At 43.5% G+C, this 18,068-nt stretch overlaps 1 protein-coding gene across 1 annotated transcript in view; it reads right to left on the bottom strand.

The window, feature by feature from the left end:
* Positions 1–16,820, bottom strand: part of LOC101776179 (protein transport protein Sec24-like CEF) — a 20,102-nt gene extending 3,282 nt beyond the window's left edge. The window contains exons 1-21 of the mRNA XM_004962498.3: positions 15,844–16,820; positions 14,654–14,893; positions 14,451–14,525; positions 14,268–14,366; positions 13,012–13,123; positions 12,477–12,604; positions 12,166–12,285; positions 10,362–10,442; positions 9,438–9,515; positions 9,200–9,292; positions 8,619–8,673; positions 8,257–8,333; positions 8,028–8,099; positions 7,847–7,930; positions 6,559–6,678; positions 6,406–6,474; positions 5,728–5,805; positions 4,787–4,925; positions 4,315–4,479; positions 4,071–4,216; positions 3,806–3,985 (exon numbers count right to left, since the gene is read on the bottom strand). Of these exons, the coding sequence (XP_004962555.1) occupies positions 3,806–3,985; positions 4,071–4,216; positions 4,315–4,479; positions 4,787–4,925; positions 5,728–5,805; positions 6,406–6,474; positions 6,559–6,678; positions 7,847–7,930; positions 8,028–8,099; positions 8,257–8,333; positions 8,619–8,673; positions 9,200–9,292; positions 9,438–9,515; positions 10,362–10,442; positions 12,166–12,285; positions 12,477–12,604; positions 13,012–13,123; positions 14,268–14,366; positions 14,451–14,525; positions 14,654–14,893; positions 15,844–16,464 (2,832 nt within the window). The 5' untranslated portion in view covers positions 16,465–16,820. The remainder of the gene's footprint in view (positions 1–3,805; positions 3,986–4,070; positions 4,217–4,314; positions 4,480–4,786; positions 4,926–5,727; positions 5,806–6,405; positions 6,475–6,558; positions 6,679–7,846; positions 7,931–8,027; positions 8,100–8,256; positions 8,334–8,618; positions 8,674–9,199; positions 9,293–9,437; positions 9,516–10,361; positions 10,443–12,165; positions 12,286–12,476; positions 12,605–13,011; positions 13,124–14,267; positions 14,367–14,450; positions 14,526–14,653; positions 14,894–15,843) is intronic.
* Between the last annotated feature and the right edge of the window lie 1,248 nt (positions 16,821–18,068).

Raw genomic sequence — 18,068 nt, 5'->3', positions numbered from 1 at the left:
CGGGTTTCTGATGTTCTTGTTGCTCCCTCCATGGTTCACAACCTTCTTTCTATTCGCAAACCACTGACAATTCCTATTCTGTTGAATTTGACTCTTCTGGTCTTACTGTGAAGGATGTGGCTACCCGGCGACCTCTTCTCCGATGTGACAGCACCGGACCCCTTTACTCCCTCCGATTTCATGCGTCCACTTCTTCCGCTTCGCCCTCCGCTTCTTCAGCCGCTTTTGCCGCCACAGCTTCTTCCACTACATGGCACCGGCGTCTTGGTCATCCTGGCCGTGCTGTCCTGACACAGCTTAGTCGTAGTTCCGATATACCATGTACTCGGGCTCATGATGAGCACCTGTGTCAGGCGTGCCAACTGGGCCGTCATGTTCGACTTCCTTTTCCTACCTCTTCTTCACATGCGACCCATGTATTCGACCTTGTACATTGCGATCTATGGACATCTCCTGTTCTGAGCATTTCTGGCTACAAGTACTATCTTATTGTGGTTGATGATTTCTCTCATTATTCTTGGACTTTTCCCTTGCGTGCCAAGTCTGATATTTTCCCCACACTTCTCCACTTCTTCGCTTGGGTGTCCACTCAGTTCGGTCTCACCATCAAGGCCGTCCAATGTGACAACGGCCGCGAGTTTGATAACACCACCTCCCGTGCCTTCTTCCTCTCTCACGGCGTGCACCTACGCATGTCGTGTCCCTATACCTCCTCCCAGAACGGTAAGGCTGAACGCATGATTCGTACCACGAACGACACCATGCGCTCTCTTCTGTTCCAGTCTTCTCTCCCTGCCCCCTTTTGGGCTGAGAGTCTTCACACCTCCACCTATCTCCTTAACCGCCTACCTTCTGTTGCCTGCCCCGCTCCCACTCCACACCACGCTCTCTTCGGTACCTCCCCCCGTTACGATCACCTTCGGGTCTTCGGGTGTGCGTGTTATCCTAACACCGCAGCCACCGCTCCTCATAAGCTGGCTCCCCGTTCGACTCAGTGTGTCTTCCTCGGGTACTCCCCGGATCACAAGGGGTACCGTTGCTTTGACCTCTCCTCTCGGCGGGTCCTCATCTCTCGCCACGTGGTGTTTGACGAGTCTGTCTTCCCTTACTCCACCACCTCCCCACCTCCTTCCACCTCCGACCCTGATCTCTCCTCCCTGTTTCCCACTGACCCGGTGGACCAGCCACCGCTACCGTTCTGTCCTGCAGGTACTGCTCCGCCGTGGTTCTCCTCGGGCTCGACGTCCACCGGTGCTGTCCCTGACCCTGCGCCCAGCACGGGTCCGACGGTGCTGACCTCTGGTGCTGCTTCTTCCCCTTCGCCCTGCGCGGGACCGGTGGCACCGCCCGCAGCACCTGCTGTCCGATTTGCGTAGCCCGTACGCGTCTACCAGCGCCGGGCGCGGCCGGCTCCCCTAGACCTGCAGCCGGCCCCGCCACCGCCGTCGCCGCCTCAGTCATCGCCGGTGGACTCTTCTCCGCCGGCGACGCCTACACCACCACCACCTCCACCGGCCCCGACTGCCCGTGTCGCGCCGACGGTGTACCATCCGCCTCTCCTACACCGACACCCGCGTCACGTTCACCCTATGGTGACGCGACTTGCGGCTGGTACCCTGCAGCCCCGGGCTCTTTCAGCGATGCCCGGCGCGCCACAGGTTTCTCCTGTACCCTCCTCCGTCCGCGGCACCCTGTCGGATCCTCACTGGCGCCACGCGATGGAAGAGGAGTACGCGGCGCTCCTCGCCAACCAGACTTGGGATCTGGTGCCCCGTCCGCCTGGCTCCAACGTCGTCACCAGCAAGTGGATCTGGACTCACAAGCGGCGGGCTGATGGTACCCTTGAGCGGTACAAGGCTCGCTGGGTTCTCCGGGGTTTCACTCAGCGCCCTGGTGTCGACTACGACGAGACGTTCAGTCCGGTGGTCAAGCCAGCTACTGTCCGGACTGTTCTCTCACTAGCTCTCTCCCGCTCCTGGCCCGTGCATCAGCTCGACGTCAAGAACGCCTTCCTGCACGGCACTCTGACTGAGACTGTTTACTGCAGCCAGCCAGCGGGGTTTGTTGACTCTTCTCGGCCTGATATGGTCTGCCGGCTCAACAAGTCACTTTATGGCCTCAAGCAGGCCCCTCGAGCTTGGTATTCGAGGTTTGCTGCCTACCTCCTGACGCTGGGCTTTGTGGAGGCCAAGTCCGATACTTCGCTGTTCATTTATCACCATGGAGCTGAGACTGCTTATCTACTGCTCTATGTTGATGACATTGTCCTCACTGCCTCCAGTCCGTCCCTCCTACGGCGGATCATCACCTCGCTTCAGCAGGAGTTCGCTATGAAGGATCTGGGTGTGCTCCATCATTTTCTTGGGGTCACTGTTGAGCCTCGTCAGGCTGGCCTCTTTCTTCACCAGCGGCAGTATACTCTTGATATCCTGGAGCGAGCTGGGATGACTGACTGCAAGCCCTGCTCCACTCCAGTTGATACTCAGGCCAAGTTGTCAGAGGCCGCCGGCACTCCTGTGACAGATGCTACTGCGTACCGGAGTCTGGCTGGGGCCCTTCAGTACCTCACCTTCACCAGGCCAGATATCACTTATGCAGTTCAGCAGATTTGCCTTCACATGCATGATCCTCGGAGCCCCATCTCACTGCTCTGAAGCGCTTACTCCGTTACCTCCGGGGCACTGTGGACTACGGCCTCCTCCTTCACCGGTCTCCCTCCACTGAGCTTGTTGTCTACACCGACGCTGACTGGGCCGGGTGTCCGGACACTCGGCGCTCTACCTCCGGCTACGCCGTCTTTTTGGGCGGCAACCTGGTGTCCGGGTCGTCCAAGCGTCAGCCGGTGGTCTCCCGCTCCAGTGCCGAGGCGGAGTACCGCGCTGTCGCTAACGGCGTGGCCGAGGCATCCTGGCTTCGGCAGCTCCTTGTCGAGCTCCACACTCCTTCCCGGAGCACTCTTGTCTACTGCGACAACGTCAGTGCGGTGTACCTCTCCACCAACCCTGTTCAGCACCAGCGGACCAAGCATGTGGAGATTGACCTTCACTTCGTCCGGGATCGGGTCGCCATCGGCGATGTTCGGGTCCTCCACGTCCCGACCACCTCTCAGTTTGCTGACATCTTCACCAAGGGCCTCCCGTCACCCGCCTTCACCGAGTTTCGCTCCAGCCTCAACATCACCTGTGGCTAGTTGCGTCTGTGGGGGGGCTTGTGTGTGTGCCTTTCTTTTCATGTCCAGTCTGCAACTCCGCTGCGTCGGTAGTTCAGACTGCGGGGGAGTGTTGGTGTATTGTGTGTATTATGGCCCAATAGGCCCATGTAAGACATCTATATAGCTACCCTCTAGGGTTAGCCCAATAATCTATCTATTACCTTCTAATATCCACGTCTGTAGTAAATTTAAAATCCATGAGGCCCCGTTTGGATCCATGGAATTGAATTCCATTCTAATAATCATAATTTAGACACAAATTAATTAAGCTAATATAATTGTATGTAGAATATATTTGTATATTATTGTTGGCCATATAGGAGAGATACTTATGTGCTGCACTTCTGCTATAGGGAAGCGAGTCGAAGAGTGTGCTATAAGTTGCACATTAGAAACATAGCATGAGGATCTATAGAATCAATTTCCATCACCCACCCCCATGAATTTAAGAATCTAAACTTTGGAAGGTTGTGGAATGCCACATTCCAAGATAAATTAGCCTACTCCATTAAATAGATTCCAATTCCTTCAAAATGAAGGGATCCAAATGGGGCCTAAGGTAAATGTAGATAGATGAGGAGGTGCAAGACTGACCTGATTTGGTACTCCAGCCAAAGACGAGACACCAAATATTTGCTCAAGGGTCACAGGGTTGACTGAATTTCCGACATAAATAAAGCCATCCTCACCATTTTCTAACAAATAGACTCCATCATCATGTATATTCTCGCTATTGAGTGTAAGGGGGCTCGGTATAAGGGAATCATCATCATCCTACACATAAGTTGCAGCTAAAATTTCATTAATAGTCCATGACCTTGATGTAAAAGGTAGGAAAAGAAAGTCTTGACTCCTGTACCCTTGACGTAAGAACATGGAGGGCAATCATCCTAGGAAACACCAATGGAATAGCTAGTAACACAGAAATTGAAGAGACAATAGAGGCCCAATAGGACCGATCATCCAATCTCCCATCATTGCGCAATCCTACACTTTTTGTTAATGCTGAGAAATCAAATAAGAATAGTTAGTCAAGTTGCAGATATACTCATAGGTGCATCAAAGAGTTTAAAAATTGTATATGAGATAGAACTAGATTGTACCTAGAGTATACAATGGCAGAAGTTTCAGAGCCTCCGGAAGAATCAATTGCCCAGAAGAACTTACAGATGCACAATACTTTCGGTATGATTGGAGAATATTGATACATGTACTTGTTACTTGGTCTCTAACTTGAGAAAGAGGTACTGATGGAATGCCATTTGCAGCTACATATGCAAAATAAGTCAATCGAGCATGGTATTTTTGTGTGATACTACTTCCGTTTCAAATTGTAGGTCGTTTTGGCTTTTCTAAGTCCGTAGATATTATTATGCATCTAGACATACACTATATCCAGATGCATAACAAAAACTATGCACCTAGAAAAGCCAAAACGACCTACAATTTGGGACAGAGGGAGTACATGAGAATGCGTAAAAACTGCTTTACTTAAATAGATCAGATACGCAACACTGATTACTGCATAAGTAACAAAAGTGGATATTAATGAATTTAAATTAACAGTAAATTTACCTTGCTTTACAACATAAGTGAATTGTGTTTCCAGATCAGCATATCGGAAAAGGTTACTGAGCATATTTGTGCATGAAAGCGAAAGGTTTATGACCCGTATCCTTCTTTGCCCAAAAACTGTCGTGTAAAGAAGTGCACACTGAAAAGGCAGCACAACTCACATGTCAGTTTTGATTGTTTGCCCCCTGTACTACTGCTGATGAACTGACAATATAAAAGAAGTCATAGGCTCATAGCAAATAATTAATTCGAAACACATTTACACTAGACATAAACAAGCTGTAGGAGAACAATCCCAAAATACTGAGTGAGATAAGGTTTTTAAAATTTTTTGCTGCGTATCCAAGAAAAAAAATCTCTGGCAGCAGAAGGGAACCAACTAACAATATGTACTGGGAAACCTTTCAATGTACCAGAGTAAGAACCACAATATCATCTAGGAGCAACTGCAATCCCACATAATAATGAACCATATTTTTACTAAATAAAATGACATCGAACTTCAAACTTGGCAAGTCTAACTGTTTAGGCACAAGCCAATTACTAGCTAAACACTGATACTGTTGTCCATTTCTAAGCATGCCCGATGCAGTACAAATATCCTTTTTTTTGTTAGTATACCACATAAGTCAGTGAGTAGCCATAACTGAAACCACCCAGAAAGTGGTATCAGGTATATGAGCCCAGCTTGCTGAACCACACATTTATTGGAGCATTGTTCTGGATGATACAGGTATGAGCTTATTTCACATAAACTTCTTGTTGTAATTACTAATATAAAATCAGAAAGTAGTCTGGCATCCATAGCTTTTTTTTCTCAAACTGAAAATAATAGGCGATCCAAAATATTTAATTCTGTAGCCACAGGATGAAACTGATGAAACCAGAATAAAATTCAGTCAAGTATCAGAACTTATTTTTTCCGTAATCTATAATATTACCTGGAAAGCACATTCTGAATTTTCCTGTAATTTGTCATCATGCTTAAATGTAACCATTATAGCTTTGTCTGAGTCAATCTGCACCAAAGGAGTGTCTCAATAAACTGACAAAGAGACAGTAGCTAAAGAACGCAGCAGCAAAAAGAAAGAAACATTAGACTGTTTCTAAGAACCATGGCATGCCCAGTAGTGTTATATTTTCATATTTTCTAGTTAAAACTCAAGGCATTGCATTAGCCAGACAGATCAATGTCCTAGCGGACCCTACAGTTTGTATGCTCTGCTTATCATGCTTTTTCAAGTCTTGGTTTCTCCTCAACCATCAAAATGATCTATTGCTGAATAGACAACAATTATAACAAAATATTACACAATCTGGCTCCAGAATTTCAAGACACAAATTTATCATTTGTAAACAACTAGATATTTTAGATGTGCCAACCCTTGACGGGCATGTGTTCAAACATTATCCTACAACATCACCGGAAAACTACCCCTGAGACCAAAGAGCATTCCCTACGATACTACAACAAAGACAGATGAATGCTGAATGCAACATAACAAAGTTCTATTATTCATGTCCCCATGCATCACACTTTGTACTGACAAGTTGATCATGCAAGCAGAGAATGATGCATGTAACTGCATTAGACCACACACTCAATCCTAATTACTCACCGCAGGAAGATCAATATCAGTAGGAACACGCTTGCAGAAATTGCCAAAGTAGTCTTGTACTTGAAGCCCCTAATCACACGTTGAAAAGAGATAGGAAAATGAAGTTGCTATGACAATACAAAAAGGGTAAGAAAAAGTTTAACATATACTCACCTGACTACACCTGACACGCATGACAGCCTCAAAACCCTGTGGTCTACTAATATTCCATCTAAGATCATTGTACAGTTTGGCTGGATCAGAGAGAGCAGAAAATGGGTAATAGTAGTAAACCTGCAAAATAAAGGACAGATGTTTTTTTAGAGGAAATAAAGGATAGATATTAGCATTAAATAACACATAAATAAGTAGAAAGGTGGTTTCCAAGAACATGCTATAGAGACGAGCAGCTATGATATGAGAAAATCAGATGCATGCAACAAGATATAAAAAAAGGTACTTAAGACATGTTAAGTGTCGAACTGTAACTGAGACTGTCAAAATCCAATTATATGTGTTCCCATTCTATCATGACATACATATGGCATTCTGTAAAAAAACAAATATCAATATGCATGTATGGTCCTAATTGCAACCTGTAAAATGTTGACAAATCTTTATCTTTTCCACCATGGTTGCATGCATAAATGCATGGCACAAAGGCACACGGTATATGCATGTCAGTCTCAATTAATTCCTTCAGCATAACATATATGCAGATAAATCTTGATTAATTCCTTCAGATAAATCTTGCTTAATTCCTTCAGCGTAACATAGCCAAAACTGATCAGATATTTTAGTCAATAAGTAGCTATGCTTGTGAGGTTTTTTTTCACATATTTACTCTTTTTATGCCTAGTAGGTACTGTTCACATGAGCAGTAAAGTAGTGGTGACTGCAGAAATCAGCTAACCTAGGAACTAGGGATAAAAACAGATTGGATACGAACAGATATCTACAGATAATTATTTTTTTTTCTCGGATATGAATAGTGTCAAATGTGTCGAATATTGACATTCATCCTATTCACATAACAGATAACAGACATGAGTATCCGGATTAAGATATGGTACATCCATTTAGTGTCTGAACCTCTTCGGTCAGACGGATAATATCCATACCATTTTCATCCCTACTAGGGACATATGATTTCTAAGACGTGCTATGTAAGGATATGATATTATATATTAGGACTGTTATCCTCACTAAATAGAAGCTGACATTGGAACTGAGCAAGAAAAATAAAGGCCATGCTCATGAATAGACTCCTCTAGTCCCAATTCCCGAAAGACCGACAATGCTTGGCCTTCTTCCTGGCGGTGTTTACCTCAAGAGATCAAAGCATCATAACATCTAATCTGAACTATATTTAGCTCTAGCATGTTGCAGATTTGTAGAGTTACAAGAGCAACAAATAACATGTTTAAAAGCACACTTGGGCAACTGTTGAATAGAGGCATACCCGGCCACCAGTTGTATTGGGGACAACTGATATTGAAGCAATATCCACATATGACTGCGTGCTAAGGAACACATCTACACAAACCTGATAAATGAAAAACATAAGTCAATTTTATTTAATTATTTAAATATTACAAAGATATTGAAACTCTCAAACAACATTAAAACTAATGTTTCCTCACTTGGTATTCAGCAAATTCTAGTGCCATTGTCTTGAGAGTCTTATCAACAGGCTGAAGAAGCTTGTGTGCCTCCTGGAGAGCACACAAAAATGTTGCGATGAATTAATAGAATAGATTATAATAAGGTGCAACATTAAAGAAGAAAAAAATGGAAGGCCTGGCAACTATGAATATGTTTTCCATGTACAATATGCATAATAACCCCTCACAAGTCAGAAATGAATCATACCTTGTCTCCAGTGGAAATATTTGATCTGCCTTCAGCTTCCCTAGCAGACAATGAACCTATTCCTATGGATGGTAGCACTGCAAAGCACCAATAATACACCATTAACAGTTTCCATCTTCAATAAACCAATTAGAAATAATATATATATGTTGCACCAGACAGCTTTACTATTTTATTTTGTCATTCTTAAAACCAGTTTTATGCCTATAATCAGCTATCAGGTAGTTTTTGGTTAAGGAAAGCCATGACCAGAAGGTAGACAATAGGGAATGACAATTAATCTGGCAAAAATTGCAAAGAAAGCTGGAATAAACATGATTCCTTTCCAGCCACCAAACAGACAAGTTCATTTATCAAAATACCTGACTGAAACACGAGCAACTTTCCACCAGTGGACTTCATAGCTAGAAAACTTGCCTGCACACAAGATAATCAGAATAAACTGGTCCAATGGAACAGACAAAGGTACAAAATAATGATTATGATGAAATTTCGCAAGCAAGTTAAAGTTCAATAACAGTCAAACAGCTTATTTTGTAAGTAAATTGTACTAAACTGGTGAAGTTGATGGAAATGCTAGTGCAGTTGTTAGTGAAGCAAGTAAATAATACTCCCTCCATCCCAGAATATAGCTACGTTTAAGTTTGTCCTAAGTCAAATGTTTTATACTTTGACAATAAATAGTAAAAAACCATAAAGATTGACAACACAAAAATGATGTTGGCAGATTCAACACAAAACCTTGAAATAAATTATTTTTAGAGATATTGTTGGTCAAAATTAAGAATGTTTGACTCAGGACAAACTTAAACGCTGCTATATTTTGGGACAGAGGTAGTACAATGTACGGTCAAAAAACGAATCATTGTACAAAAAGGAGCAACTCAAAAGGTCACATTGTGAAGATCACAGTACAAAGGTCACATTGTGAAGATCACAGTACCTTCATAGCAGCACCAAATGCCGAATCAGCAACCCTGTTGTTCTCAAACATGATTGGGATGCTCTCCAGAAGTTGCTCCAAATTCTCACGGCACTAAAGCCTCAAAAAATAAGGTATTCAGAGCTTTGTCAAGAATGGAGAGTTCCTATTTCTACCGGAGCTTCTAACAGAAATTTGAAGATATGATAAACTACCAACAAGGACAAATTTGCAATTCATGTAAAATGTGAGTACAAACCTCCGAGATTGGGAGAATCAGGTCTGTTTGAAGTGGAGTGTACACATCTTGGACATCCGGAACAATGAGCATCAAAGGCTGGAAAGTACAAAAAGCAATGTGAAGTTTGAACATTTGAGATCCATAAAACAGCAAGCAATCAGGAATAGTTAGATTTTAGAATATTTTTGGAAATAAAAGCAGCAACCAAAAAGCGAAATCAGTAGTTTTCACTTGCCACTAACAGAACAAGACAGCTAAAAAATAAATAAAATATTTGTTTGTTTCAACAAACATTATATGCTTAGGTAAAAAATGGAATCTGCCAAATATAAGCAAAAACTTTGAAATCAAGGTTACAATATCAAGCATTCCATTCAGATCTAGTTCACAAATAAACATAACATTGCAGTTCAATTCACATTCTTCTTTTCAGCCGACATATCAATACCAAGAACACTCAACAAATAAGAAGACTGCCAATAGAGTACTCAACCTATCTCAAGCTGCTTGAGTGTCCTTCTCAAGAAATCCCAAAGAACTGCTACTCATAACCACTAGAAGACGTTTGAGGTTGTCAAAGATCACTTTTTGGTACCAATTTTTTGCTTCCACCTACATTTTGGAACTACTGATCTTAACTTAGGTCAGAGAAGTATATTAAATTGGAAATTTTCATTTTGTTTTGACCAAAGTGGTTTGCAGGATTGATCCTAGCTTGTGTCACCAAATGTCTAAATGTATTCCTTTAATAACCAGAATTGAACTCTAATGCCCAAAAGATCAAAAAAAAAATAGGCAAAAAAATTGTAGCAGAATTTTCTTAAGTGTCTGGAAAAAAATTCAGCAGGTAAGAGAATCCAACAGTATTTTGATTTACACCCAAACAACTGTTTGTGATGCGTAAGAGTGTTTGCAATACCAACAAACTTGTTCAGAAAATACCTGTTGTTGAGCACGTTTAAGGCTGTAGAAGTGAATAGCAGAATCGAATGTAGCAATTCCAACCATAGTTCGAGGGCCTTCCTACAAAAGACAGAAGACTAATGTCAGGGCAACTCCATAGTGCTACATTACTTTTCAACTTGTGTGAATAGTTAAAGAAATAAAGAAAAAACAAGTCACAGGGAAAAGAAAGTAAGTCAACATAACTATATCAACTCAATAATCATGTTTACTTTTTCCAAAATTAACCAACAAATATGATGAAATATGGTTTCCCTATGGTACTACAAGCTTATGAAGCATACCAAATAGTTTCAATCCCATCTCTTAAAATAACGATAACAAAGTAAAATGAAAAGATTTGCCAACAAATTAGATGTAGCTCATTTACTCATTGCCAAAAATATACATTATTGCATATCTATGTATCATCATTGATAAGAATCTATCATAGTTACAAAAATCACGCAGGGCTGCTGTGAACTGCACTTCGTCACATGCAAACTGAATTGCTCTGACACAGCAGGCGGTACACAAGGCCTAGCCAAATCCACTGGAAAAAGTGAGGACCTGATATCTGAGATTGGGGCTTTAACTGATGGCAGCAGCACCAGGCCACAGCACGAGAGTCACTGTCGGGGGTGCCGCCATGGACACAAGACGAAGACGGTAAGATGGAGGGAAGGAACCAGTGTCAAGAGAGGGGCACACCATGGCAGCACAGTTCGCTGTCCAAGCGAAACTATCTGTACCAAATAGATAAGGCTGATGGCTGACGCAGTTATCCATTTTACTAGTCATTGGTAAGAGATGATGGCCAGCCAATGTTAGGAGTAATCCTGCTGAGTGTCTAGGTGCAGAGCCTGTCCAGGTTCAGAGTGTCTAGGTGCAAAGCCTATTTACTTAGCAGATTTCCAGCTGCTAGTTAGTGAGAATAATAAGCCAATCAAGGTAGTGATGGCTGTAGTTATTAGCTTTCAATTACAAGCCCTATTGCAGCTCTCGGCTGTGTATAAATAGAGAAGAAAACAGAAAAGGCAGCAAGCAATTGCAGCACCAAAAGACTACTGTGTACGTGTGTGTTCTGTGTGAGTTCCTGGGCTACCTGTGAGGCTTTAGGCCTTTCAGCCAAAAGGGATTCATGGCATCAGCTGAGATGCGTGGAAGAAAAGGAGAGCAAGGAAAGAGAGCAGTGGTGGCAGCTGCAGGTTTGGTTGTAGAACTGGACTTGAGGGCACTAGGGCAACCTAAGGAGGAAATGGGCTAAGTGGGCTGGCAAATGGTAGCTTGTGGTGTGGGAGGTTGTGATGCTAAGGCTGGATGGTTACTGATTGAGCTGAGTCTAGTGTGGTCTTCTTTTCTTTGCATGCCCACATTTTTTCTCTTTGTAGTATTCCTAATGAACCCAACAAATGATTCACAAACTCTCCCAGATATGTTCCGACCGCAAACAACCGAAGAACTTGGAAACTCGACAAGAAGGTGAGAAGCTTGCTCATGACCGTGAAATCATACCACGAATCCAACAAACCCCAATTCTGCTAACTATGATCTATCATAATCATCAATAGGTAAGCTATTCAAAAGACAAGCCACCATACCTGCTTGGCCGGGAAGGAAGTTTGTTAAGGGTTACAATTACAAGAAAGCGAAATTTCAAGGCAAAGATAATCCAAACAAGCTAGTCAAGTATAAAAATCAACTGCATATTATGGTGCATCTAAGTAGAATTCAGCTAACAGCTGATAGCATAGCATGTTGTTTTGTAGTAGTCAATGCACAAAAAGGAACCATGAAAACTTACAGGGAGGTCTGAAAGAGCCTGGGAAATTGCACTGCAAGCTGCAGCTGTTGCACCAGTATGCACAGCATTCATGGAGACATCAATAAGAAAGAAATATACAGCTGGCATTGGGTCACGAACCTGAAAATGATAATGATATCATGATTATTATTATATCACTAATATGACAACTCCACTTCATGAGGTGAATATGGCAATAAAAAGGGCATTGAAAATATGATTGTTTATAAAAACATTAAAGTTTTACGAGGTGCACTCTATGAACTTGCTCAGAAAAAATAAGGGGTACTCAAAAGGAGGTGAAATCACACCAGAAACTCCTTGGTGGCAACAAATTCAACTGATCCTCTACATAACTCAGGCCTTTCATCAGCATCACGTCGCCTACCATCAGGGCCCAAGTTGCAGAAGTACTCCCTTGGAGTATCATTGCTAAATCCTGTAGAACCAGTGTATTTTGTTAAATGGGTAGTGTTTTCTAACAGAATATGCTAAACAAATGGCGTATATAGTACAAAATCAAGAATCAAAATAGATAGAAAACCAAGCATTTCAAAGATGCTTGACTACAGATGATACCATCTTTCCAAGGGAAAGGGAAGTACAGCATCAGGCTTTAAAATGTCACAAATTTACATACGAAGCAGTGTTTTAAAGGTGACAAGGCAACCTAAGGCGAGCTGTGTACACCTTATCACCTAAGCGGCGCCTAGGTGACAAGGTGGACCTGTTTCCTAAGGCAAACTGGGTTCGCCTGGACGCCTAGGTGACGCCCTTAAAACAATGATACGAAGTACATATCAAAAATGGAAATCAGAAAATTCGAATTACAACTACATCCCTTACCACATAAGTTACATATAAAGTGTTTCCCTTGGTCAATGAATCTCATGAATGGATTTATGTATGCTTTGCAGCGTGAACACCTAATGGGGTCCATCTCTCCAAAATCCACAAGCTGTAATAGAAAGAAGTGTCAATACCAAAGATATAAAGACTGCTGTAGAGAGAACTTTAAGAACATTGCCAAATAATAAAGTTTATATCATAATCTGGACGTTATCCGAACCAGTGGATGATAACACCTCTAGGAACACACTTTTTTCGATATATGAACAAATTCATTGTTAGTTTTGCCAATCCATTGTATCAAATCCAAACACCAACGTCCAGAAACTCAGAATAAACTTCAGCACAAGTAGCAACCATGTATACTAATAATTTGTATTTATATGAAACTGCAGATCTGCATGTATTTTCCAATTAGTATGTCAACAGAACTGTCAATGTATTGTTGTGTATGATCAAAGTGCTAGGTTTTAATATTGCAATTGCAATAGTAGAATCATCTAGTGAACCACTCAGGGAAAGCACACAAGGAGAGCACATCAAATCCACTGCTAAATGTACGAAAATGTAGTGCAAGTCTTGTTTTGCCTCTTGTTTGTGGCACGCACTTAGTTCATTTGTTTGCTGTGTAAGGGTGTGTGGTGTGCACTTTGGTTGGGAGTTTTTCCTAACCTTTTGTACTCTCATTTTCTCTCTTAAATGAAATGACACACACCAACCTGCATCGTTCAAAAAAAGATGTAGTGCAAGTGCCCAACTGATGAACTGAGTGACCTTTTTTTGAACTAAGCATTTGTGATGCAAATCAACAACTGCTTCATCAAAATATAAGGGATGGTTTGACTCAATGCAGTTTCCAAAACCAGAATTTCACGATTCGGTATTCTGCAACATTATATTGTTCATGACGACAAAATTATGGTCATTGGAAAGTACGTTCAAATACAAATCCAACATTACCATTTTGTGCCACAACAACAACATCAGTTCAACTAATATAAGAAGATTGAGGGAGTACTACATTAACCAAAACTAGAAGCTGGAAACAATGGCCACATACGATGAAACAATCAAAGGTTTTAAACAAACAAGCAAATTCTCCTTAGAAGAATCCTTAATACTGTAGGATGGCATTGATCAATATATACAGAAAATAATATGCAGATTGTTTCCTTGTTCCTTCATTTGGTTGTCATGTCATATGGTTGATGCAACATGTATTTTCTTTATGTGCAACCAGTGAGATTAAGTACCTGGATAGGTTCCTCAGATGGATGAGGAAGAGCAAAAGGCTGCACCAACAAGGCCAATGGCATTCCTGACGTTGTCAAGAGATCGCCTGTACATGGTATCTGATAACATATGTAACATATACAGTTAAAAAGGAAAGCAAAAAACATGCTAATGAAAGGAGAAAATTAAATTTTAAAACCAACCTGATTCATCGTGCATCTCATCAAACGGGGGTTGCAATTGCCAGTATCCTTCACAATGAATTCACTGGAGGCAGCCTACAATGAAAAATACTGTTCTTAGAGGCATTGAACAAGTAATTCAGTTCCAATTTGAACCACCTTGGAACAAGCATTTTCAAACCAGAGATATAACTATAAAAATTAGTACAGATCTGAATATATACCGGTGGGATAGCAGCTTGGCCACCTTGCCGGGTCTCAAAGATGATGACCGATGTCTCCGGAATTGGCCGTGGAATTTGATTAGGATCAATTTTGGATGGGGTTGAGACCTGGGCATGGGGGGAGTATGGCATGGTGGGTGCTGATGCAGGTGACATCCCTTGGCCAAGTGCATTGGGTGGCATGGCACCAGGCATGCTAGGCATTCTCATAGATGGTTGCATACCACCAGGAACAGATCCCTACAAATAAGTTGAACAGATCATCTTAAGAGTGTCAATCACAATGTTCTAAGGAAATTCTCAAGTGTCTTGTACACCAAAAGGATCCACAGAAGAACTTTTCATCAACTATTAGTGATTAGTCTGGATAAAAGTTACCTATGGAGCAAAGCCTTAAACACCATAAAGAATTGAGCTATGTCATGTTCTACAAGGTGGCATTTTGACAAGCCATTTCTATGAAAATATGGTGCATTATGAAAGCAATTTTCATGATTAATCAAGTAATGCTGTCAACTATGTAATGCATTATACATCGATGGTCAGAACCAAAAAGATAATCAAAGAGAAGTCGAGAATCCTAAAAAATGACTCACGTGTTTTACTGGAGGAAGTATTTCTTCTCATGAAGTGATAATGATTAACTTCCTAGACGAATAAATCATTAGGTGCATAACGAAGTATCAAAAAGCCACAGTGCTTTCTTTTTTTCTTAAAACAACCATCTTTTTTAATCCTTCAGTAGGAAGAATCTCGAATAGGGCAATAAAAATTTCAAACAGGGTTCAAAAACTAGTAGCTACGATACAATTCTGATAAAACAATCTAATTATTTCCTTGAAAATCAAAATGTGCCAGCTTTGATTGAACCATAATGGCAGTTTAGGTATGGCACTCTTCCTAAGCCTAAAGGAATCCACAGTTATTCAGATATTGAAAAGAACAACGATTCAGTTATTCGTTCCAAATTACACGAAATGTGCACTAAATTGATCTTAGAGAAAACGAAGGGTCTTTGTTACTGAACGGAGGCCCAATTCCTAATCTTCTCATTAATTCATTTAGCGCACATGGTATAACTAGAAATTGCAGTACTACAGTTGCCCCTAGCCTAGCTATATTAGCATGTTCACTAAACCTCTGCACTTTATGAACAAGTTGGGAAACCTGATATGAAGAAAAACACTCACTGGTCGTGCCTGGCCCTGCCACATCGGAGGGGCAAACGTTGGCGCATTACCCCCAGTAGGACCCATGAATGGTGGTGCCTGTGATGAACCGAATGGTGGTGCCTGCGATGAACCGAATGGTGGTGCCTGCGACTGCGATGCACCAAATGGCGGAGGCTGCGCACCTGGCCGAACTGCACTTGGTCCGCCGAAGGGCGGCGGAGCACCAAACTGCACTTGCTGCGACGGTGCTGGTGGCCCCCCGAAGGGCGGTCTCAACCCAGCAGCGGGTGCTGTCTGAGGCATTGACGCCGGTGGGCCACTGAACGGTGGTGCCTGAGCAGTAGTAAACGAGCCCCCACCGATCGGAGGCTGTTGAGCTGCTGATGCTGCCGGAGGAGGCCCCCCGAATGGGGAATGCTGTGGCACCGCTGCAGGCGGCTGCGGCTTGGACGCCGCCGCAGGTGGCCCACCGAACGGGGCAGGTCGAGACGCAGCGGCCGCCGGCGGCCCACCGAACGGCGGAGGCTGCTGCGATGCTCCCGGGGGCGGTCCACCGAATGGCGCCCTCTGCACCTGCGGCGGCGGGCCGGACGGCGGGCCACCGAACGCCGGTCGCTGCAACTGCGGCTGCGAAGCCATAGCGGTGGGCGGGCCGCCGAAGGGAGGCGTGGACTGCTGCAGCGGCGCTCCAGGCCGAGCGAACGGCGGAGGCGGCTGCGAGGGGGGTGGCGGGCTGCCGGGGAACGGCCGGGCGCCGGGGGGTGGCGGCCCCTGGGGCGCGCGGATCGCCGAGGCCGGCGCGGGGCCGTTCCCGGGAGGAGCGCCGCCGGCGAAAGGGCGGGGCCGCTGCGCGGGAGATCTGCATGTTGGAGAAAGGGCGCCGCGAGTGACCCGGGCGCCGGGGTAGGGTTTTGCGTCGCGAATGGCGGCGCGGCCTCGACAGCGACGAGGACGCCATGGATTGGCGGGAGGGGGCCGGGGCGGGGTGGAGATCGGGATCTGATGAGGAGGGGGGAGGAGAGGAGAAGAGAAAAGATAGGCCGGCTTTATGTCGAGGCGGACGAGGGAGCGTTTCGGACACCCGGCCGGGACCGTCGGATGGTGCATGCTGTTGCTGCTCGGGCTCGGCTCGACCGGAGGGACGGACTCTCAGCTGTCGCTGGAGCCGGAACGGGAGTCTCTTCGGGCTCACTCTTTTTTGTTTTTTAACCCTTTTTCGAAAGATTCTCACCAATACACTCCTAGCGAAACCAATTTCAAAAATACATCTTTAGCTTGGCGCCATCCACGCTGGCGCCAAGCTTACATGTCTCGACGCCAGGATGGCTGGCGCCAAGATCCATGCGCAGCTGCTGGCGTGGATGGCGACGTGGCCAGTGGCGGGCGCAGGATTTGGACTATGGGTATTCAAAATTGAAGATGGCAGGAAAAAAAATGACAGACTAAATTATAGTTTTATAACACATAATAATTAAGTAGTAGCAGCATCATTGATTAATAAAATTTATCAGAAATTGAAATTGTCCAGCTACTAATGATCAACATATCAAAGTGGCAACATGTGAAATAAATAGAGGCTAAAATAGTAAAATGGTAACAAAGATTACAACTTACAAGCTATAGGACAACTTTCCGTTCTGCAATGCTTTGAAAATGAGCGATGATGTCCTTATCCTTAGCTTGCATGAAGAATTCCCTTTCAATCAATGTGACCAAGCAACCATTCAAATATTTCTGCCCATCTTACTTCTTCTCTTGTTCTTTATCAAATTCATTATAGAAAAGACCCTCTCAACACCAGCAGTTGCAACAGGGAGAACAAGCACCAATTTGAGAAGTTTATAAACAATGTCATACCGAGAAACCTTTCCTTCTTTAACTAGCATCATAGACAACTCTGCTAGACTTCTCAAATTTTTTAAGTTTTCATCATTTCTGACATCATTGATATATTGGTCACTGAAAATGAAGCTGGTTTATTTCTTGAAATTCAAAGTCATGTGGATAGAATCCAGCAAGCTTAACCAAGTTCTCAACATTAAAAGCAGAAAAGGAATTAGCTGGACTGAATGAGGCCATGCATCTAAGTAGCTCTGTGTTTACCTCATCAAACCTATTATTGAGCTCTTGAACTTGTCTATCAATGACACCCAAAAACATATCAGCATGAAACCGGTGATAATTAATGGCACCTCTATAGAACTGCCTTGATCTTTGCATAGGAATATACTTCCCATTCATAT

Source organism: Setaria italica, chromosome III, assembly GCF_000263155.2.
Source record: "Setaria italica strain Yugu1 chromosome III, Setaria_italica_v2.0, whole genome shotgun sequence".
Classification (NCBI taxonomy): Eukaryota; Viridiplantae; Streptophyta; class Magnoliopsida; order Poales; family Poaceae; genus Setaria; species Setaria italica.
The sequence above is the reverse complement of the archived record's forward strand: the minus strand, read 5'-3'. Positions and strand labels throughout refer to the sequence as shown.